Source organism: Stegostoma tigrinum, chromosome 17 (genome assembly GCF_030684315.1).
Source record: "Stegostoma tigrinum isolate sSteTig4 chromosome 17, sSteTig4.hap1, whole genome shotgun sequence".
NCBI lineage: Eukaryota > Metazoa > Chordata > Chondrichthyes > Orectolobiformes > Stegostomatidae > Stegostoma > Stegostoma tigrinum.
This window is the reverse complement of record NC_081370.1, coordinates 12,559,413-12,583,386: the sequence shown is the minus strand read 5'-3', so window position 1 is coordinate 12,583,386 and position 23,974 is coordinate 12,559,413. Positions and strand designations below refer to the sequence as shown.

The 23,974-nt window shown below is 45.2% G+C and overlaps 2 protein-coding genes across 12 annotated transcripts in view; one reads left to right on the top strand and one right to left on the bottom strand.

The window, feature by feature from the left end:
- The window catches only part of pacsin3 (protein kinase C and casein kinase substrate in neurons 3), an 81,568-nt gene extending 69,369 nt beyond the window's left edge, over positions 1-12,199 (bottom strand). For 3 of the 6 annotated variants that reach the window (XM_059651979.1, XM_059651976.1, XM_059651982.1), the window contains exon 1: positions 11,843-12,199. The gene's annotated coding sequence lies outside the window, so the exon portion shown is untranslated. The other 3 variants (XM_059651978.1, XM_059651981.1, XM_059651980.1) reach the window with 3 other exon arrangements.
- A 4,804-nt stretch (positions 12,200-17,003) lies between these two features.
- The window catches only part of LOC125459272 (prostatic acid phosphatase-like), a 59,474-nt gene continuing 52,503 nt past the window's right edge, over positions 17,004-23,974 (top strand). For 5 of the 6 annotated variants that reach the window (XM_059651972.1, XM_059651975.1, XM_059651974.1 and 2 more), the window contains exon 1: positions 17,004-17,168. In XM_059651972.1, the coding sequence (XP_059507955.1) occupies positions 17,055-17,168 (114 nt within the window). In that variant the 5' untranslated portion in view covers positions 17,004-17,054. Of the gene's footprint in view, positions 17,169-17,354; positions 17,635-23,974 lie in introns of those variants that run through there. The other variant, XM_059651973.1, reaches the window with a different exon arrangement.

The following is a 23,974-nucleotide window of genomic DNA, read 5'->3' as shown; positions in this document are numbered from 1 at the left end:
AACAACACAACAGGATCACACGGACGGATGAGTGGGAGAAGGGGAAGAAAGCGATGGGGGGATGGCAGGTTCAGAGTGTGGGGTGGGGGGGTGTTTTGGAAATGAGGTGACTGTGGGTTGTGTGCAAGAGATTAGTCCCCTTCCCAGGCCAGCCCAGAGCTCAGTGAGTCATTTTCCAGTCGATTTCAAGACTGACGAGAGAGGAGAGGGAAAGGGGCAGGAAGTCATGAGGAAATTGGCAGCTAAAGGATGTGGGAACAGACACAAAGATCAAGGGTTCTCCCACAGAGGCTGAACCAGCCTCAGAATTCCTAAAACCAGATCCAGCCAATAACCCCCACATAACTGTGATAATGGGATCTGCAGATGCTGGAGAATCCAAGATAATAAAATGTGAGGCTGGATGAACACAGCAGGCCCAGCAGCATCTCAGGAGCACAAAAGCTGACGTTTCTAGCCCCGAAACGTCAGCTTTTGTGCTCCTGAGATGCTGCTGGGCCTGCTGTGTTCATCCAGCCTCACAGTTTATTAACCCCACATAACTGTTTGCAATCTCACTCTGTACAACATGACAAAGAAGTGGGAAACAATCTCTACCTGCAGTGTTCCGCTTCCTGTGGATCTGCACCCTTTGTAATCCAGTCACTGGAGCCAGGATGACATAATCACCCTTTCACCACTGCGACTCTCACAACCCCAACTCCCTGCCAGCGCCCCCCCTCAACCCATCCTAACTTGATAACACACCTAGGCACCCACCCCTGCAAAATGCCAACCCTCTACCCAGCCACCCTGACAGCAGTCCTTCTGCTCAGCAGCTTCAGAAAGCAGTGAATGGGCTCTCTGTGTGAGGGTGCCGCACACAAGTGGACTGCAAGCAGCCTGTCTGTCACACTATCCTGAGGCACTGAGCATAAAGGAGCACTTGTTCCCCACAGCCCGGCCCCCTCTCTCAGCCCAGCTCACTGGAAAACCTCATTCTCCAATGAGTAATGAGCAGGAGAAGCCAAGGCAAGCAAAATGAGCACAGATCTACAAGGAAAAGCGAGCCACCAATGAGAAACCTGGAGAATGGGTTGGGGGGGGGGGGGGGGGGGTGTGGATTCAGTCGTCACAGGGAAGAATGGCAGCAGGTCCTGTTGATGGAACTTGGGAACTAAATTAAAAATCAAACTCATGCTGGAATGTGGCAAGTGGGCAGCAGCATTGGTAATGATTAACAGAGTACAACAGAAAGGAACAGAGCGTACATGCACTAGAATTCACTGGCAAAAAAAGATCAGAATGGAAAAAATGGTAAAGAGACAGAACCAAAGGCTCATTATCTGAAGCCATGTCATAAGATGACAGACAAACTGACAGCACAAAAACAATCCAATGAGGATGATATAATATTTATAGAGACACGTTTGCAAAGTGACCACCATGGGGTTCCAATTATTTTGGAGTATTTGGCATCTCAGAAAGACAGGAAGAAAGGAATGTGACAAAAGCAAAATATTGCGGATATGGAGATCTGAAAATATAAGCTTGAAGTGGTGTAAAACCTCAGCAGGTTTGGCAGCATTTATGGAGAGACAGAGAGGTGCAAGTTATATTGAGTTCAATTTGTGGCAAATGAAAAGTCATGTTGAAATCGAAACATTGACCTTCTTTCTCTGTTCATAGACACTTCCAGACAACCATATGATGTGAGGCAGCTCTATTGATCAAGTACGTTCAGCACAGAAGAAACAATAATCTTGATAAAAATGTAACAGCAATAAAATTGTTTTCCATACAACCTGTAACCTCACGGCCCAGCATACTCCCCACCCAGCCATTACCACCAATCCAGGGGGTCAACTCTAGTTCATTGGAGAATGCAGGAGGGCATGCCAGGAGCAGAACCAGGCATACTAAAATTGAGGTGTCAACCTGGTGACGCTACCAAACAGGATCACCTCTATGCCACACAGCATAAGCAGAAGTGATAAACATAACAATGCAATTCTACGATCAGATCTAAGCTCTGTAAGTCCAGCCACATCCAGTCGTGAATAGTGATGAACAGTTAAACAACTCACTGGAGGAGAACCCATGCTCAATGATGGAAGAGCCCAGCAAATAGTGAAAAGCAAGCAGCAATCTTCAGCCAAAAGTGCCAAATGGATAATTCATTTCAGCCTCTTTCAACGGCAACAGCCTCACAGATGCCAGTCCTTGGTCAATTTGATTCAGGGCATGCGCTATCAGGAACAGTTGGAAGCACTGGATACTGCAAAAGGTTATGAGCCCCAACAACATTCTAACAATAGATTTGTGTTCCAGAGCTCACTATTCCCATAGCCAACCTGTTCCAATACAGTCAATACACTAGTATCTACTTGACAATGTGTAAAATTGTCCAGGTGCGCACTGCACACAAATAGCAGGACAATTCCAACCCGGTCAATTATCACCTCTTCAGTTTATCCTCTGTCATCAGTCAAGTGGTGGAGGGTATCAGCAACAGCGCTATCAAGCAGTACCTGCTCAGAGACATTTGGGGTCAGCCAGGGCCACTCAGCTCCTAATCTCATTACGGCCTTGAATCAAACATGGACAAAAGAGCTAAATTCCAGAGGTGAGCCAAGAGCGACAGCCTTTGACATCAAGGCTGCATTCAACTGAGTGTGGTATCAATTAACCCCAGCAAAACTGGAATCAATGGGTATCAGGGGACCATCTCTCCAGTGGGTGGAGTCATACTTGACACATGAGAGAATGCCAGATAATAAAATGTGAGGCAGAATGAACACAGCAGGCCCAGCAGCATCTCAGGAGCACAAAAGCTGACGTTTCGGGACTAGACCCTTCATCAGAGAGGGGGATGGGGTGAGGGTTCTGGAATAAATAGGGAGGGGGGGGAGGCGGACCAAAGATGGAGAGAAAAGAAGATAGGTGGAGAGGAGAGTATAGGTGGGGAGGTAAGGAGGGGATAGGTCAGTCCAGGGAAGACGGACAGGTCAAGGAGGTGGGATGAGGTTAGTAGGTAGGAGATGGAGGTGTGGCTTGGGGTGGGAGAAAGGGATGGGTGAGAGGAGGAACAGGTTAGGGAGGCAGAGACAGGTTGGACTGGTTTTGGGATGCAGTGGGTGGAGGGGAAGAGCTGGGCTGGTTGCGTGGTGCAGTGGGGGGGGCGGGACGAACAGGGCTGGTTTTGGGATGCAGTGGGGGAAGGGGAGATTTTGAAGGTGGTGAAGTCCACATCGATACCATTGGGCTGCAAGGTTCCCAGGCGGAATATGAGTTGCTGTTCCTGCAACCTTCGGGTGGCATCATTGTGGCACTGCAGGAGGCCCATGATGGACATGTCATCTAAAGAATGGGAGGGGGAGTGGAAATGGTTTGCAACTGGGAGGTGCAGTCGTTTATTGCGAACCGAGCGGAGATGTTCTGCAAAGCGGTCCCCAAGCATCCGCTTGGTTTCCCCAACGTAGAGGAAGCCACACTGGTTACAGTGGATGCAGTATACCACATTGGCAGATGTGCAGGTGAACCTCTGCTTAATATGGGAAGACATCTTGGGGCCTGGGATGGGGGTGAGGGAGGTGGTGTGGGGGCAAGTGTAGCATTTCCTGCGGTTGCAGGGGAAGGTGCCGGGTTTGGTGGGGTTGGAGGGCAGTGTGAAGCGAACAAGGGAGTCACGGAGAGCGTGGTCTCTCTGGAAAGCAGACAAGGGTGGGGATGGAAAAATGTCTTGGGCGGTGGGGTCGGATTGTAGATGGCGGAAGTGTCGGAGGGTGATGCATTGTATCCGGACTTTGGTGGGGTGGTGTGTGGGAACAAGGGGGATCCTCTTTGGGCGGTTGTGGCGGGGGCGGGGTGTGAGGGATGTGTTGCGGGAAATGCAGGAGACGCGGTCAAGGGCGTTCTCGGCCACTGTGGGGGGAAAAGTTGCGGTCCTTGAAGAACTTGGACATCTGGGATGTGCGGGAGTGGAATGCCTCATCGTGGGAGCAGATGCGGGGGAGGCGGAGGAATTGGGAATAGGGGATGGAATTTTTGCAGGAGGGTGGGTGGGAGGAGGTGTATTCTAGGTAGCTGTGGGAGTCGGTGGTCTTGAAATGGACATCAGTTACAAACTGATTGCCTGAGATGGAGACTGAGAGGTCCAGGAAGGTGAGGGATGTGCTGGAGATGGCCCAGGTGAACTGGAGGTTGGGGTGGAAGGTGTTGGTGAAGTGGATGAACTGTTCGAGCTCCTCTGGGGAGCAAGAGGCGGCGCCGATACAATCACCAATGTAACGGAGGAAGAGGTGGGGTTTGGGGCCTGTGTAGGTGTGGAAGAGGGACTGTTCCACGTAACCTACAAAGAGGCAGGCATAGCTGGGGCCCATGGCCACCCCCTTAGTCTGTAGGAAGTGGGAGGAATCGAAAGAGAAAATGTTGAGGGTGAGGACGAGTTCGGCTAGGTGGTTGAGGGTGTCGGTGGAGGGGGTCTGGTCGGGCCTGCGGGACAAGAAGAAGTGGAGGGTCTTGAGGCCATCTGCATGCGGAATACAGGTGTATAGGGACTGGACGTCCATGGTGAAAATGAGGTGTTCCGGGCCAGGGAATTGGAAGTCCTGGAGGAGGTGGAGGGCGTGGGTGGTGTCACGGACGTAGGTAGGGAGTTCCTGGACCAAAGGGGAGAAAATGGAGTCCAGATAGGTGGAGATGAGTTCGGTGGGGTAGGAACAGGCTGAGACAATGGGTCGACCAGAGCAGGCAGGTTTGTGGATTTTGGGAAGGAGATAGAAACGGGCCGTGCGGGGTTGGGGAACAATGAGGTTGGAGGCTGTGGGTGGGAGGTCCCCTGAGGTGATGAGATCATGAATGGTGTTGGAGATGATGGTTTGGTGCTCGGGTGTGGGGTCATGATCGAGGGGGCGGTAGGAGGTGGTGTCGGCGAGTTGGCGTTTGGCCTCGGCGATGTAGAGGTCAGTATGCCATACTACCACTGCGCCGCCCTTGTCTGCGGGTTTGATGGTGAGGTTGGGGTTGGAGCGGAGGGCTGCCCATTCTGCAGGGGAGAGGTTGGAGTGGATGAGAGGGGTGGAGAGGTAGAGGCGGTTAATGTCTTGATGGGAGTTAGAGATGAAGAGGTCGAGGGAAGGTAGGAGGCCTGGGGGTGGTGTCCAGGAGGAGGACTTGTGTTGGAAGCGGGTGAAGGGGTCAGTGGAGGGAGGGTTGGGTTCCTGGTTGAAGAAGTAGGCGTGGAGGCGAAGGCGGCGGAAAAACTGTTCTATGTCCAACCGTGACTGGTATTCATTGATGTGTGCTTGTAGGGGGACAAAGGTGAGCCCCTTACTAAGGACTGACCGTTTGTCCTCAGTCAGTGGGAGGTCTGGGGGAATGGTGAAGATGTGGCAGGGTTCAGTATGGCTGTCATGAGAGAATGCTTGTGGCTTTTAGAGGTCAGTCATCTTTAGCTTCAGAAAATCTATGCAGGAGATACTGAAGCAGTCCATGCCCAAAAGCAGCAAGGCCCAGACGAAATGAAGGCTTGGACTGGTAAATGGAAAACAATATTCATTTCACACAAAGCTCAGCATCAACCATCTCCCCATATCATTTAATGGCATTAATTATGTTTAACCACCCCACGATCAGTATCGTGGGGGTTTACCATTGACCAGAAACTCATGTGGACTAGCTATTTAATTATGTGGCCACAAGACCAGGTCAGAGACTGGGAATCCTGCAACAGGTAACTCACCTCCTTACTCCCCAAAGCCGGTCCACCATTTACAAGGCTCAAGTCAGGAGTGTGATGAAATATTCCCCTAGATGAGTGCAGCTCCAAAAAACATTTAAGAACCTTGACACCATCCAGGACAAAGCAGCTCACTTGTTTGGTATTACAGAATCATGGAATTTTACAGTACAGAAGGAGACCATTCAACCCATCTGCCTGTACCAGCTCCTGAAAGAGCTACCAGTCTCTAGCCCTATCTCCATAACCCTCTAACGTCATCCTTTTCAAATATATATCCAGCTCTCTTTTGAAAATGCCTGTGGAATCGACCTCCACAACTCAGCAGGTAGCACATTCCAAATCCTAATAACTTCCTGAGTAAAGAAGTTGCTCCTCATCTTACTCCTAGCTCTCATGCTGGCAGTCTTGAAATTGTGATCATTAGCTACTACCATACGATCAAGGTAGAAATAGAATATTCTTCCTTACCCTCTCAAAATTGTTCATAATTTTGAACACTTCAATAGGGTCACCTCTTAATCTTCTTGCTCCAAAGAGAATAATTTTCCTAATCTTTCCTCATATATAAAATTCCTCATTCCTGGTATCACTCTAGCAGACCTCCTTTGAACTCACTCCTGGGTGTTAACATCTTTCCTTAAATAAGATGCCCAGACCTGAACACAATACTCCAAATGTGGTTTGACCAATGATTTGTACAGGTGTGACATCATTGACCTGCTTTTAGACTCTATGCCTTTATTCATAAACGCAAGAATCCTATAAGCCTTCTTAACAGCCTTTTGTGTTCTGAGGAAGGGTCACTCACCTCAAAACGTTAACTTTGATTTCTCTCCAGAGATGCTGCCAGACTTGCTGAGCTTTTCTAACAATTTCTATTTTTGTCTCTGATTTCAGCATCCACTGTTCTTTTGGTTTTTAAACAACTTCTCCAACTTGTCTGGCCACCCTCAGAGAATCATGTACGTGAACCCCAAGGTTCCTCTGCTCCAGTACTCCCCTCAAAGTTGTACCATTGAGCCTGTATTGTATCTCTGTGTTGCTACTACCAAAATACATTACATCATTTCTCTGCATTGAATTTCATTTGTCAGATGTCTGCCCATTTGGACTACTTGCCATTGTCCCTTTGAAGTCACTCAGCACTCATCCTCACAATCCAATAATCTCCCTAGCTTAGTACCATCTATAAATTTAGAGATTTCACCCCCAACACTTATATACATCATTTGTATACATCATAAAAAGAAAGGGTCACATCATCAGTCACTAGAGAACACCAATTTCAAAGTGTCTCTAATTTGAGAAATGCCAGTCTATACATTTTTTAGTCAATTTCTATTCCATGCTGCCAAATACCCATCAATCCCAAACACTTCTAATTTGCTAACCAACCAACCATGTGAGACTATATCAAATGCTTTCTGAAAGTCCAAAATATGCAACACCCACAACACTACTCTCATCCACTGCCTGTGGTGACTTGTTAAAGAACTCAATCAAATTTGTCAGAGATCCTACCCATCATTTAATGTATTCAATCCCACAACCACCAGTGCATAGTGGAAGTGGTGTACCACAGAAGCAGTGCAGTAACTCACCAAGGTTCATTTGACAACCCTTTTCAAACCTACAACCTTTACTTACTGGAAAGACAAAGGTAGCTGTCACAAGCGAACACCATCACTTGCAAATTCTCTTTCAAGTCACACACCAACATAACTACCATTAAAAGTGCGCTAATCTCAATTTCCTGCACTAGTCCCATATCCTGGAATGTTATGGTATTTGAAGTAGTCATCCAAATATTTTTTAAAAGGTTGTACGGTTTCCAGCCTCCACTACCTTCCTAGGCACAGCATCCCAGATTTCCACTACCCAGAGTGAAAACATTTTTTCCCCAAATCCCCTCTGAATCTCCTGCCCCTTACCCTAAAACTATGCCCTATTATGATTCAGAGGTTAATCAAGAGGAACAGCTGCTCCCTATCCACACCCTGTGACCGTATACACCTGAATCATGTTCACACTCAGTCTTCAGTCTTCTCTGCTCTCAAAAACAATCCAAGCTTACCTTCTCACTTGTAGCTCAATTTCTGCTTCCCAGGTAACATCCTGCTGAACCTCCTCTGTACACACTCTACTGCTGTCACATCCTTCCTGTAGTGAGGTGACCAGAACTGCACACAGTACTCCAGTTACAGCCTGACCCATGCTCTGTATAACTCCAACATTACCTCCTTGGTCTTATACTCTATGACGTGACTGATGAATACAAGTGTCCCATATGCCACCTTAACTATCCTATTCACTTGCTCTGCCAACTTCAGGGATCTTTGTATAGTTACCCAAGATACCCCTGTCCCTCTAATATACCCAGTGTCTTGCCATTCCTTAAATATACCCTCAGCTTGTTTCTTCTTCTAAAGTGCACCACCTCTCACTTATCAGAATTAAATACTGCCTGCCACTAGTGTGCTCATCTCACTAAACTATCTAATTTTCCTGTAAGTTACAAACATTTTCTTCGCCTTGAACCATTCTACCAATTTTCACCTCACTTGCAAATTTACTTAACATCCCCCTTCCGTTTTCATTTTTATCATTTATGTGTATAACAAACAATAAGGGTCCCAGTACTGATCCTTGTGGTACAGTGCTTGACACTAGCTTCCAGTCACTCAAATAGCCTTCTACCACTATGCTTTGTATTCTATTACTAAGCCAGTTTCTGATCCATCTCATTATGTTTCCCTCACTTCCATATGCTTTAACCTTCTTAATCAGTCTCCCATGTGGGACCTTGTCAAAATCTTTGCTAAAATCTAATATAAACTATATCAACTGACCTTCCCTCATCCACACACTTCATCACATTTTCAAAACATTCTAATAAATTTGTTAGGCATGACCTCTCTCTGACAAAGCCATGCAAATGACCCCTAATTAACACATACCCTTCCAAGAAGGTATTAAATTGCTCCTTCAGAATTTTCTCTAATAGTTTCCCTACCAGTGACATGAGGGTCTCTGGTCCATAATTTCCTGGTTCATCTCTAGCACACCTCTTAAAAAGTGGAATCATGTTAGCTATCCTACAGTCCTCTGACACTTGCCCAATGGCCAGAGAGGAACTAAACATCTGCGTTAGAGCTTCAGCAATTTCCTGCCTCACCTCCCACAGCAGCCTGGGATGCAATTCATCCGGGCCAGTGTATTTGTTTATTTTTAAACCTGACACCACCTTTAATCCATTTCCTTTATCAAATGGTGCAAGCTCTTTTTTTGAATGCACCTCATTGCTCTGCTGTAGACGTACTCTCAAGGAGCTGTTCTGAGTCTACTGCTGTCGATTCCTCCTTTATTCAAATAAAATCTGTCTTCCCCAATCCAGAGCAATATATTAGAGGCCATCTTTTTTCATGTCCAGAACAAATTTGACCGAGATGTTCCCACAATGCCACATCGCACACTTGTCCAGCTTTTCTCCCCAGAATCAGATCCAACACTGCACTGTTCTTTGTTGGACCTTCTATGTATTGACACAAAAAACTCTCCTGAATATATTTCAAGAAATCCACCCTCTCTTAACACTACAACTATCCCAATTTATGTCAGGAAAGTTGAAATTCCCCAGCATATTACTATAATACAGCTGTGCGAAAGGTCTACATTTTTGCTCTGCTACTTCCCACTGACTTAGTTCTCGCCACAAAGCTTTGTTTGAGGACCCATTATCTCTCCTTGTTCCTGGAATTGACATCTTAATTAATTTACTCCTACACCACTACCCTGTTTGTAACTTATGCTGCGTTGACAAGATATCCTATACTTGAGATGCCAGTCTAACTCTTCCCTTAACCATGCTTCTGTGATGGCAACAATATCATACCTCCATGTGTCACACCATGCCATTAACCTGTCAGTCTTATCTATTAAATTCCCAGCATTGAAGTAAAAAGATTAGCCAGCCTTGCCTTACTCTCTTCACACTCAACATAGTTGAATTCACTGGGACTTGCTTCCCTTGCTGTAGCATTGTGTGTCTCCATTTCATCGACATCTACTTCTGCTTAGTTGTAATAATGTTACAATTGATTCCAGTTTCTCCCTCTCAAACTGCTGGGTGAATTCCATCATATTATGGTCACTGTCCCCTAGGGATTCCTTCACCTTAAGCTGCCTTATCAAGTCTGTCTCATTAAGTCTGCCTCATTACACATCAAATCCAGAATTGCCTATTCCCTCATGGGCTATGCCCCACATGCTGCTCCAAAAACTATCTCATAGATATTCCACAAATTCCTTTTCTTGGGATCTGCCACCAACCAGATCTTCCCAGACTACCTGCAGATTAAAGTCCCCTGTGATTTTGATAACAGTGCCTTTCTTACATGCCTTTTCTATCTCCTGATTTATTTTCTTCCACAATTCCTGACTACTGCTAGGAGGCCTGTATACAACTCCCATCAAGGTCTTTTTCCCATTGCAGCTCCTCAACTGTACCCACACTTTACATTCCAACCCTATATCACTTCTTGCTATCGATTTTGTTTTATTTCTTACTAACAAGGCAATCCCCACACCCCAGTTCACTTGCCTGTCTTTTTGATAGGATGTTTAGTTTCAAGCCCTGTTCACCTTGAAGTCATATCTCTACGATACCCAAAATATCGTACCCACCAGTTTCAATCTATGCAAAAAGTTTTTTTAACTCTGTTTCATATATTGTGCGCACCTAAGTACAACACGCTTAATCTTATGAATGAATGATTTATTATGTTGTGTATTTTCCAATGAAATACAGTGAAAATTTTTCATTTGTCACCACAATCTGGGGCCACTTTGATAGTTTGAGGATAAGACAAAATAAAAAGATGTAACTTAAAAGGACAGGCTGCAGAGATGACAGATGCATTGGCCAGAATCTTCTGAAATTCCCTAGATACTAGACAGCTTCCAGCCATTGAAAAACCTGAACTGGGACATGCCTATTCAACAAAGGAAGGAGACAGAAAGCAGGAAACAGTAGATTGATCAACTGAATCTCTAACATTAGGAAAGTGCTAGAATTCACTATTAAAGGCAGTTGTGCCAGTAAATTTTAAGAATCCTAATTCAAATCAGGCAGGTTCCATACTGTTTTCTAAAAGGAAATTGGTGTTAGACAAATTTATTGAAGTTCTTCAATAATGTAACTAGTGAGGTAGATTAAGGGGAATCTGTAGATGTAGTGTATCTGGATTTCCAACAGACATTTGATTAGATGCTAGATAAATGGCTGATTTGTAAGATAGGAACTCATGAGAGTGATGTAGCAGCATGGATACAGGACTAGTTAACCAACAGAAACAGAGTCAGGGTAAATGGATAATTTTCAGAATGACAAATCTGGATTCAGTGTATTATTGCAGAAATCAGTATGAGGTTTTTTTCAATCTATATTCTGAATTTTGACAAAGGGACTGATTGTTTTCAAGCAAAATTGTTGTTGATAAAAGTGTGCATAGGATGGCAAGGCCTATGGATGATATAAGAAGTCTATAATGGTGACCAGAAACTATAAGTTGGTGGACAAAAGTCTGTCAGATAGAGGATGATGTGGGAAAATAAGAAGCTGTTCACTTTGATAGGAAGTAAAGAAAACCAGGAATATTACTCCACTGCCGATGACAATTTGCAAGTAGCACTAAGTAGAGAGGCTGACTTACAGTTACACAAGGTCACTGGGTACTTAAACTCTGCTAAGATTTGCCATGTAAGAGAGGGGGTGTAGTCCCAAGAAAGGAAAAGATAACAGTTCAGAACAATCTCACCCACATTACCACTCATCGTGCCCCCTCAGTAACTCTCAACAATCTCACTGTTTCCCGTTCGCTCTCCCTCATCCCTCCAACAAAGCCGTACACAACCCACACTTTCACCCCATCTCTTAAAATAACTCACCTCCAGACTTTGACCTTTCCGTTGGCCAACACCAGCACCCCTCAAACTCCCTTTCTAGCCCGGTAACTCCAACCGCCACCCCCGTCACTTACTTACCAACCTTTCGCGATCCACACCCGCCCCGGACTTATGCCGCTACCGCCGCCCCAGCTCACAGTCTCCAACCGCACTTACCGGCTCCGGCCTTCAGCTCCCCTCAGTCCAGTCCAGGCCAGGCCAGGCCAGTATAGTCCACTCCGGTTCACAGCGCGGCTTAGTCCAGTCCACTTTACTCCAGACGGATCCACTCCCAGCGACTGAATGTGACCTCACAGCAGTCCCACTCCCACTCAGGCATACTTCATAGATTCATAACTCTATCCCTCCCAGTCCCACTAAACCCATTTACACTGACTGTGTCTGTGTTTCCCCTGAACTCCCTCAAACTGTATAACCCAGAGACTGAGTGCCCTGCCGTCCCACGAACAAATCTACACGCTATAACCCAGACGACCATTTCACTGTGTCCCATTGAAACCCTTGACACTGGATGATCTAGAGAGTGAAAATCCCACAGTCCCGTTGAAACTATTCACACTGTTAAACCCAGACAGTGAGTGTATTCCATTCCCACTGCACGTCTTCACGTCATATACCCCAGAGAGTGTCTCTCAGGCCCACTGACACCCTTTAAAATGTACAACCCAGTGTCAGTGCCTGTATGTTCCACTGAATCCATTCACACAGAATAACCCAGAGTGAGTGTCACTCGATCTCACTGAACCCATACACACTGTATAACCCAGAATGTGAGTCCCCTGAACCAATTCTCAGTGTTTGCTGAACTCCTTCAAACTATACTACCATGACAGTGTTTCCCATTCCCATTGAACCCATACACACTGCACAACCCAGATAGTGATGGTCAGTGTCCCACAAACCTTTCGCGCTGCGTAACCCAGAAACTGAGTCTCTGTGTCCTTCAGAACCCCTTAATGCTGTATAACTCAGAGAGTGTGTCTGTGTCCCACTGAATCTCGTCACTGTTGAATCCACACAGAGTTTGTCCATCTGCAGCCTTTCACACTGTATAACCCAGACAGACTGTCATGGAATCCCGCTGAACCCCCACTCATACTGTACAACCCAAAGAGTGAGTGCCTTTGTGTCCAACTGAATTCACGCTGTATGAGGGACATTTTCACAGAGAGGATGGTTCATATGTGGAATGAACTGCTAGAAGGAGTTATAAACACAAGTACAATTACAATATTTAAAAGACATTTGGACAGGTACATGAATCGGAAAGGTTTCGTGGGACGTGGGCTAAATGCAGACAAGTGGGTCTAGTTTAGGTCAGGAAACTTGGTCAGCATAGACAAGTTGGACTAAAAGGTCTGTTTCCATGCTGGATGGCTCTATAACCTGGACACTGAGTGTCACTTAGTCTCACTGAATCCCTTCAAACTGAATTATCCAGAGACCAGATAAAAGTAAAACCACATTAGCCATCCTCCAGCCCTCTGGCACTTCTCCTGTGGAAAAAAATTTATCAGAGCTCCCTCAATTTCCTGCCTCACCTTCCATAGTTCCGACTTCAACACCATAATTCCAAACAAACTCATCTCTTAAACTCTGAGACTTAGGTCTCAGCTCCCCGCCTCTGGAATTGGATCCACAACTTTCTGACCCATAGCCCACAGTCAGTAAGAATAGGCAACAACACCTCTTCCTCCGCCATATTCCTCAATGTTGGTGCCCCTCAAGGCTGCATACTCAGTCTCCTACTGTGGGCCAAATTCTGCCCCAGTTCCATTTACAAGTTTGCTAACAACACCACTTTTGTAGGGCAGATCTCAAACAACAACAAGACAGAGTACAGAAAAGAAATTGAGTACTTAGTGGCATGTTGTAAAGACAACAATCTCTCCATCAACATCAATGAAACAAAGGAGTTGGTCATTAACTCCATGAAGTGGAGTGGACGACACATTCTTGTTTACATTAATCGTGCTCAGGTGGAGATGTTTGAAAGAGTCAAGTCCCTAGGAGTGACGATCACCAAAAATCTGTTCTGGTCCACCCATGTTGACGTAACGGTCAGGAAAGCACAAAACAACTCTTCTTCCTCAGGACGCTAAGGAAATGTGACATGTCCACAAGGACTCTTACCAATTTTTACAGAGGCACTCTAGAAAGTGTTCTATCTGGATGCATCAGAGCTTGGTATAGCAACTGCTCTTCACAAGACCGCAAGAGACTACAGAGAGTTATGAATGCAGCCCAGACCATCATATAAACCAGCCTTTTATTCATTGAGTCCATCTATACTTCCTGCTGCCTCTTGGGAAAACAACAAATATAATCAAAGAACCCTCGTACTCTGGCTATATTCTCTTCTATCTTCTTCCGTTGGGCAGTAGATATCAAAATTCTTATGCATGTATGAATAAATGCAAGAACAGCTTCTTCCCCATTGTTGTTAGACTTCGGAATGGACTTCTCAAACTTAAAATTTAATATTGATCTTGTCGTCTGTGCATACTCTGCAGACGTACCATTTTGTTCTTTGCTCTTTTCTAATACCTTATGCACTTTTTATGGTATGATCTGCCTGTACTGCACACAAAACAAGATGTTTCACTGTATCTAGGTACATTTGACAATAATAAATCAAATCAAATCACAGCAGCCTAAGATGCAATTCAACTGGCTCAGGAGACTTGTCAGATTTTAAACCTGACAGAGCCTCCAAAACCACCCATTTTCTATGTCAAACTGTAGCTTCCTCACAATCCCTGTTCCTGAATTTCATACCGGCATTCTCCTTTTCCAGAGTGAATACAGAAGTATTCATTCACCTTTTGAATATCCTGCAGCTTTACACACAGCTTGCCCCCTTTGTCCCTAACGGGCCCCACTTTTTCCCAGGTTAACCTCTTCCTTTTAATGTACCTTTAAAATATTTTAGGAAAGTGAGTGTCTGGATCCCACTGAAATACTTCACACTTTAAAACCCAGTTAGTGATTGTCTCGGTGTCTTTATGATCCCCTTCACAATGTATAACATAGAGATCTCAGTCCCACTGAAACCCTTTAGACTGTAGAACCCAGAGAGTCAGTGTCACTCAATTCCACTGAATCCCATAACCCAGAGAGTGAGTATCACTCAGTTGCACCTAACCCATTCAATCTATATAATCTGGAGAATGTCCCTGTGTTTGACTGAACCCATTCACACTATATAACCCATAGAGTGTCTGTATCCCACTGAACCCTAGTATCCTTTATAACCCAGAGAGGGAGTGCCTATGTGTCCAACTGAGCCAATTCACACTGTTAAATCCTAGAAGTGTGTTAATGCCTCCCACTGAACCTCTTTGCACTCTATAACCCAGAGAGATAGTGCCACTGAAGATGATTGATGAGGATAGGGCAATGGACGTGTCAACATAGACTTAACTAAAACATTTGACAATGTTCCTCATGGTAGGTTGGTCCATAAGATTAAGCCACATGCGATCCACTGTGAATTTCTAACTTGACTACAAAATAGGCTTTGTCATTGAAGACACAGGGTAATTGTAGGGTGGTGGTGTGTATTTTTTTGACTGGAGGTCTGTGACTGGTGACGTTTCACAAGGATCACTGTTGGTAGTTCTGTTATTTACAAAATATACAAATGATCCGGATGAAAATGTCAGTGGTCTGATTAGTAAGCTGCAGACAATATGGAAATTGCTAGTTACTGAGGATGTTACCAAGCATTAGTAATGGAATGTCTGCGAAACAAGAAACCAGCTCAGCCAGCCAACCAACCTTGGTACAGCAGAATATAGGAATAAAAACCAAAAAAAATGTGGATGCTGTCAATTGGAAAATTTTCTGTTTTAGATCAGGTGGAAAGTTGGGTCGGGAAATGGCAGATAAAGTTTAATCTGAACAAATGTGAAGTGATGTATTTTGGAAGGTCAAATGCAACAGGAAAGTATATAGTAAATGGCAGGGCTCTTAGTAGCATCGATATACAGAGGGATCATAAGGCGCAAGGCCATACCTCCCTAAAAATGGCAGCACAAATGGATAAGGTGATAAATAAGTTGTACTGTATGCTGGCCTTCATCCGCCTGGGCATTAACCTTAAAGTTGACAAGTCATGTTGCAGTTATATAAAACTTTAGTGAGGCCATATCTGGAGTATTGTGTGCTGTTCTGGTCACCACAGAATAGAAATGATATGGAGGCTTTGGAGAGGGTGCAAAAGAGGTTTACCAGGATGATGTTAGCTAGAAGGAGAAGTAAAACAAACTTGGATTGTTTTCACCGGAGTGTCAGAAGCTGAGGGGTGACCTGATAGAGTTATATAAAATTATAAACGACGTGGATAGGCTCGATAGTTGGAGTCTTTTTCCCAGGTGAAATGTCAAATACTAGGAGGCATAGGTTTATGTTAAGAAGGAGAAAGCTTGAAGGAAATGTGCGAGTGAAGTTTCTTACATCTGATGCAGGCACTTTGCTGACAGTGAAGTCAAGAATGCTTTTCCCTCTTATTGGTTACCCTCACCGCCTGCCGCAGACCCGGTCTAACAGCAAATGTCTTTTAGGACCTGACCAGCCCGACCTGTAGTGCTGGTATTGAGCCAGTCTCGGAGGTGGACATTGAAATCCTCCTTCCAGAGTACATTTTGCACCCTCGGTGTTTTCTCCAAGTATTGTTCAACATCAGGGATTTCTGATTCATCAGCTGAGGTTGGTGGGATGGAAGGGGGGGGGGAATGCAGAAGGTTTCCTTGCCTGCCTGCCTTTGACCTGATGCTGTGAGGCAACACGGGGAGCTAGAGTTGAAACTCTGGAGAAAAATTCTCTCCTCACTGTGTACGCCTGTCTGCTGGGACTGTCCTGCTGGTAAGACACTTGGTGTTGTCTGGCAGAGGAAAGGTCAGTCCTAGAGAAGCATAGGGGCTGCTCTCATCAGATAGTGAGAGAGTAGACCAGTGGTGAGTTTAACTTGAGGGTCACCATGCCTCTGTCTTTCTCTACCCATGTGTTGCAGCCGGGCAGCAGCTGCCAGGACGCAGAGGTCAAGCTCACTGCTGGAGTCCGCCTGTAGGGGTATCGCCTTCCATTTTCCCCAGTTGTCTGACAGGATTTTACGGTTTCACGGCACCCGCCTCCCGATTGCCAGAGGCGGGGCGTCGGTTTCTCGGCACCACCTCATGGTTGCTAGGGGCGGGATGTCAGATTCGCGGCTCCACCTCCTGGTTGCTAGGGGCGCGGTGTCGGTATTGCGGCTCCACCTCCTGGTTGCTAGGGGCGGGGTGTCGGTTTCGCGGCTCCACCTCATGGTTGCTAGGGGCGGGGTGTCCGTTTCGCGACATCCCCCCCTCCCGACTCCAAAACGGGCCTGATGGCTGCTGGCTCCGAGGCGTCGAGTGTCCGTTTCTGGGACCTGCTCCTCGTTCTGGCGGTGCTCGGCTTGGTGTGGGCGGCGGAGGGAAGGAGGCTGCATTTTGTCAACCTGGTGAGTGTGCGGGATTGAAGGAAGGCAGGAAGGAAGGAAGGAGTGATAGAGGTAGGGATGGTACGAAGGAGGTGGGGGGATTGAGGTAATAGAGGGAGGGAGGGATGGGAAGAGGAAGAGGGAGAGACAGAGAGATTGGTGAGTGGCAGTGGAAAGGGGAGGGGGCATGTAGGAGGAGAGAGTGAAAGGAGAGGAATGGAAGAGGGAGAGAGGGGAACAAAGGTCTGGGAGAGAAGAAGTCGGATCGATTTGAGTGAGACTGGAAGGAGAAGGAGGCCAGGGGGAGAGGCAGAGAGAAATAAAGTGCGAGATGGTGAATGAGAGGGATGCCCCTCGAATGGTGCAGTCCTCTAGCCCGCTTCATATCTTGAATATCTGCAAAAACATCTGACGGTGAAGTTGAACACATATTGTAAACTTGGAAAAAGTGTGACTGCTAAGACCCATGACTGGCGCCTCCTCCACGGTAATGATGAAGTTTAATCTGTAACACAGACTGTTGGTTTGTAGTTTAATTTCATAATTTCAGTTGATCTTTACAAGTCGTCTTTCAAAAATCATCTTTTCAAAGTACCCTAATCCAACTGGGTTAATCAGACTGTCTGTGTGGAGTTTGCAGTTTCTCCCTCTGTGTGGGTGGTTCAGTTTCCTTCCACAGTTCAAAGATGTGTAGATTAGTTGGACTCTCCATGCTAAATAGAATAAAATTGCCTTTATTGTCACATGCATTCAATGAGCAGAGTGGAAAGTTTATATGTTGCTAATTACAGTGCTGATGTAGATTTTTTTTTAAAAAAAGTACCTAGGCACAGCTTCGTTTGCTACAAGATTTGTTACAGAAATAAAATGTCCGGCATTACAGAAAAGTGTTCAGTATAGCAGAGCATTCTGACATTTAACTTGCAGCCTGAACTGGCCCCTGGCTGTACACCATGCCACATCGGGAGTCCGCAGCAGGAGGCTGGAAAGTTGTCACGCCAGGCTGGGAGGCAACTGTGGGAGGCCACTGCATCAGACTGGGAATCATCGTTGGAGACTGGGGATCATCACTTCTTACCGGAGGTCGTCCAAGGCCTGGAGTGTTCGTCGAGCTCCAGCAGTTGAAGGGCAGAAAAGAAGGAAAAAGTAACACTAGGAGGCAGATAAAGAAGAAGGGAGGGCTGAATGGATGAGCTCCAGTGTGCGGGAATGTGTAGGCTAAGTGGGTCAGCCATGGCAAATGCGGGGTTATGGGGATAAAGTATGGTGCTCCATCTGAGTGGGATGCTCTTCGGATGGTTGATGCAGACCCAATAGGCCAAATGCCCTCTTTCCACACTGTAGAAATTCTATGATTCTAGTTGAGTTCACTCCATGTATGTAAATTGTTGGACTGCTGTGTGAGCCATCTGTGGTATTCACAGCCATCAAGGTACCAACCAGAATCCGTGTGAGAATAGGTTGAACGTGAATGGTAACACTGTCAGGGTGAGCCTCCACTGCAGTGTTTGCATGAGAGATAATAGGAACTGCAGATGCTGGAGAATCCGAGATAACAAGGTGTAGAGCTGGATAAACACAGCAGGCCAAGCAGCATCTTAGGAGCAGGAAAGCTGACATTTCGGGCCTAGACCCTTCATCGGAAATGCTTGTGACTTTTGGCATCTGTTGATGCTGATTTTGAAGTTGGGACGTTAGACTGGATCCTGGCCAGGTTCATAAATATGCTAAATGAGTTAGACACTTCTTCCATGTTAATAAGCATATCCTCCAAGGCTGTGCCCTCAAGCACCCTGTCAGTGATAGCAAAGTTTCTGAAAGTCTTGTCGTTGCACCAAGCATTGTGTGTGTAAGCCTGTTCAGCTATTTCTACATCCTGTCCCTTCCACCATCCCTTCCAAATTTTCAGCAGAACCCATATGTTTACTTTATATTAACCATATCTTTAATCGGAGAGTAGTAAAGGCGTGGAATGCCCTGCCTGCAACAGTAGTAGACTCGCCAAGTTTAAGGGCATTTAAATGGTCATTGGATAAACAAACATATGGATAATAATGGAATAGCGTAGGTTAGATGGGCTTCAGTTTGGTTTCACAGGTCAACACATCATCGAGGGCCGAAGGGCCTGTACTGCGCTGTAGTGTTCTAGGTTCTATATGTGACCTTGTCCTTTGCCATGCAGGCATCTGCATCTTCCCCTGCCTTGCTTCAGACTACTTGTGCCCACTGTCTCCACATATGCTGATTCCGATTGGAAAGTTTGTGCAACATCTGTATCTGAGCTAGTGTACATGAGTATTAGACCAAATGGCCGCCTTTATTCTTTATACTGCAGTTTCTTCTAACTTTTTTCTACTTCTGCTCCTTCACCAGTGTAAGCTTTGGCCATCTGTAAGGAGAGTGGCACTAGGATCTGTCTAATGGCCTTCTTATTCTTGACGGGTAAGATGAAGTAATACATACTGCAGCAAAAGAGGAACTAGTGGATTTACTATGCTTTTGTTTACAGGAGACATTGATTAGGTGCACGTTGTTATGGACTAGACCAAACCCCCTTCAAATAGATCCTAACTTTTTGTTACTTAAAGGCCAACGTAAGGTGCTGTGTTCGAGATGTAAATCAATTACTTGTGCTATTCAGCTTTAAGTAAAACACACAACTCTACAGGTAATGTACAAACAACAGTTGGTCTAACTTTAACTATTGGAAAACTTGACACAAGAATAGCTAATGTAACTACTAAACAGCAACTGTTCCAATATATTAACATCCCATAAACACATCCTTGGCAAAGGCAAATTCTGGAAAACAGACTGTCTCACTCTGGCCACAGGCACAGAAACCAAGCTTTTTAGCTGTAACAGAGGGAAAGATGTAGCAGCTTTAAACTAAATCTTGTTTCTGTGAGAACCTGACTCCACCCCATTTCATGCTGGTTCTATTGCTCCAATGTTTATTTTAAGAAAGGCCTCACAAGCTGTTTACTTTATTAGCAGGGAGGAGACACGTATGGCCCCCAACCCTCTCTTCAGGGGAAAAAAAGGACAAAATACTCCACTTAAAGCCATAGTGTCGTCACACATAAGTGTGTTATGGAAAATAAATGTCTGTGTTTAAGGAGGTAACATATTGACATGGTCAAAGATTGACTGGTGAATAGGAAGCGGATAATAGATGCAGAGATAGTAGGAACTGCTGATGCTGGAGAATCTGAGATAAAACGGTGTGAAGCTGGATGAACACAGCAGGCCATGCAGCATCAGAGGAGCAGGAAAATTGACGTTTCAGGTCGAGACCCAGGGTGTCACAAGTTTGCCACAGGGATTATTGTTAACTGTTCATTTTTATAAATGACTTGGTAGAAGGACAGAAGGTATAATTGCTAAATTTACTGATGTCGCAAAGCTATGTAGGAAAGTAAGTTGTGAAGAGGACGTGAAGCTGTGAAAAGATCTCGGTTCAGTGAGCAGGGAGTATAATGTGGGAGGATGAGATTGTATTATGGCAGGAGGAAGCATAATAAAAGAAATATCTAAATGGTGAGAAATGAGAGCTCTGCATTGCAGAGGGATCTGGTGTCCTCGTGCATGATCACAAAAGGTTAATATGCAGCTACAGCAAGTAATTAAGACACCTGATTGAATATTGTCAGTTATTGATGAATTAAGGAGGTTATGCTTCAGTTACACAGAGCATTGGTGCACGTACATCTGGAGTCCTGTGTTAAGGATGGATAAAAGTGGAGTTGAAGCAGATCAGATGTTTTCTTGACTAATATATAGAATATATAAATGGCAATCTCATGAGGAAAGGTTGGATAGAGTTAAGTTTGTCATTGCTGGGATAAGAAGTAACTTGTTTGAAACAATTTACAAGATCCTGCAGTCTCTGGTGGAACAAGAGTAGCATGGATCTTGTAGCTGCACCTGAGTTGCAGGCTGTTCTTGTGGATTACTTATTATTATACAAGTACATGAATAGGAAAGGTTTGGAGGAATTTGGGCCAAACGCAGGTAGGTGGGCCTAGTTTAGTGTGGGAACATGGTTGGGGTGGACTAGTTGGACTGAAGGGTCTTTCTATGTTGTATCACTCTGACAATGATAGGGTAGATGTGGACAGCATGTTTCATCTTAGGAGTAAATCTTGAACTAGGGGTCAGGGGTCACTCACTTGGAGTCATGGAGATGTACAGCACGGAAATGAGCCCTTTGGTCCAACTTGTACCAGATAACCTAAATTAATTTAGCTTTATTTGCCAGCATTTGGCCTGTATCCCTCTAAACCCTTCCTATTCATATACCTGTCCTGATACCTTTTAAATGTTGTAATTATACCAGCTTCTCTGGCAGTTCATTCCATACGTGCACCATCCTCTGCGTGAGAAAGTTAATGTTTAGATTCCTTTTAAATCTTCCCCTCTCACCTTAAACCTATGATCTCTAGTTTTGGACTCTCCCGCCCTGAGGAAAAAAACTTTGTCTATTTACCCTATCCTTGCCTGTCATGATTTTATAAACCTCTATAAGGCCAACTCTCAGCCTCCAATTCTCCAGGGAAAATAGCCCCAGTCTATTCGGCCTCTCCGTATGGCTCAACCCTCCAACCTCGGCAACATCCTACTAAATCTTTTCTGAATACTTTCAAGTTTAATAATATCTTTCCTATAGCAAAGACACTAGAATTGAACACAGTATTCCAAAAGTGGCTTCACGAATGTATTGTACTTAAAACAGAGTTGAGGGGAAATGTTTTCGCTGAGGATCCTGAATCTCTGGAACTTTCTTCTTGAAAAGGTGATTAGAGTTTTAAGGCACAGGTAGCTAGATTTTTCTTAAATAAAGTGGGTGAAAGCTTATTGGGGTAATTGGATATGTGGATTTGAGATTGCAGTCAGATTAGCTGTGAGATTATTGAATAGCAGAGCGAGGGCCAAGTGGCCTTTTCCTGTTCAATACTTACATGTAAGGGATCTCTCTCCTCTAGTCTGGTTCCTGGAATGCCTGCAATGGGAAACTTTGAAGTCTGTTGTATTCTTCGTTGGGTTATTCTTTTCTCTTCCGAGGTTAAAACTTGCTTTAAGAATGAATTCCAGCATGAGCTACAAAAGTCCAAAGTTCAGATTTTTGGCACATTTGAACCAGTTGTGGGGAAGCAGGGACTATTACAAATTGGACGGTCTACACCTGAACCGGACTGGAACCAATGTCCTTGGGGGTGCTTTTGCTAATGCTGTGGGGGAGGGTTTAAACTAATGTGGCAGGGGGATGGGAACCAAATATTGGACAGAAAAGAGGTAGAAACGAAAGCCTGTTGGGAACTAGATAATGGAGTCAGTGTGACTAAAGGGAATAGTAGTCGGGAGCAGATGATGAACACAAAGGGGCAGGTGGTCTGAGGTGCATTTGTTTTAATGCGAGAAGTGTAGTAGACAAGGCAGATGAGCTTGGGAGGGTTATGTTATTGCTATTACTGAGACTTGGTTGAGGGAAGGGCATGACTGGCAACTAGTTGTCCCAGGATATCGATGCTTCAGGCGGGATAGAGAGGTAGGTAAAAAGGGTGGAGGAGTTGCAGTAATGGTCAAAGACAATATCACAGCTGCACTGAAGGAGGGCCCCATGGAGGACTCAAGTAGTGAGGCAATATGGGTAGAACTCAGAAATAGGAAGGATGCAGTAACAATGTTGGGGCTGTACTACAGGCCTCCCAACAGCGAGCGTGAGATAGAGGTACAAATATGTAAACAGACAATGGAAAGGTGTAGGAGAAACAGGGTGGTGGTGATGGGAGATTTTAATTTTCCCAACTTTGACTGGGATTCACTCAGTGTTAGGGGTCAAGACGGTGCAGAATTTGTAAGGTGTGTCCAGGAGGGTTTTCTAGAGTAGTATGTATGTAGTCCAACTTGGGAAAGGGCCATGCTGGACCTGGTGTTGGGGAATGAACCCGGCCAGGTGGTTGATATTACAGTAGGGGACTACTTTGGAAATAGTGACCACAATTCCGTAAGTTTTACAATACTCATGGACAAGGATAGGAGTGGTCCTAAAGGAACAATACTAAACTGGGGGAAGGCTGACTATACCAAAATTCGGCAGGATCTGAGGAATGTAGATTGGGAGAAACTGTTTGAAGGTAAATCCACATTTGATATGTGGGAAGCTTTTAAGGAGAGGTTGATTAGCGTGCAGGAGAGACATGTTCCTGTGAAAATGAGGAATAGAAAAGGCAAGATTAGGGAGCCATGGATGACAGGTGAAATTGTGAGACTAGCCAAGAGAAAAAAGGAAGCATACATGAGGTCTAGGCGACTGAAGACAGACGAAGCTTTGCAAGAATATGGGGAATGTAGAGCGAATCTGAAGCGAGGGATTAAGAGGGCTAAGAGAGGACATGAGATATTGCTGGCAAACATGGTTAAGGAAAATTCCAAAGCCTTTTATTCATACATAAAGAGCAAGATGGTAACTAGAGAAAGGATCGGCCCACTTAAGGACAAAGAAGGAAAGTTATGCGCTGATTCAGAGAAAATGGGTGACATTCTTAATGAGTACTTTGCATTGGTATTCACCAAGGAGAGGGACATGACAGATGTTGAGGTTAGGATAGATATTTGCTTAGTCCAGGCCAAGTTGACATAAGGAAGGAGGAAGTGTTAGGTATCCTAAAAGACATTAAGGTGGACAAGTCCCCAGGTCCGTATGGGATCTATCCCAGGTTACTGAGAGAAGCGAGAGAGGAAATAGCCGGGGCCCTAAAATATCTTTGCAGCGTCCTTAGACACGGGTGAGGTCCCAGAGGACTGGAGACTTGCTAATGTTGTCC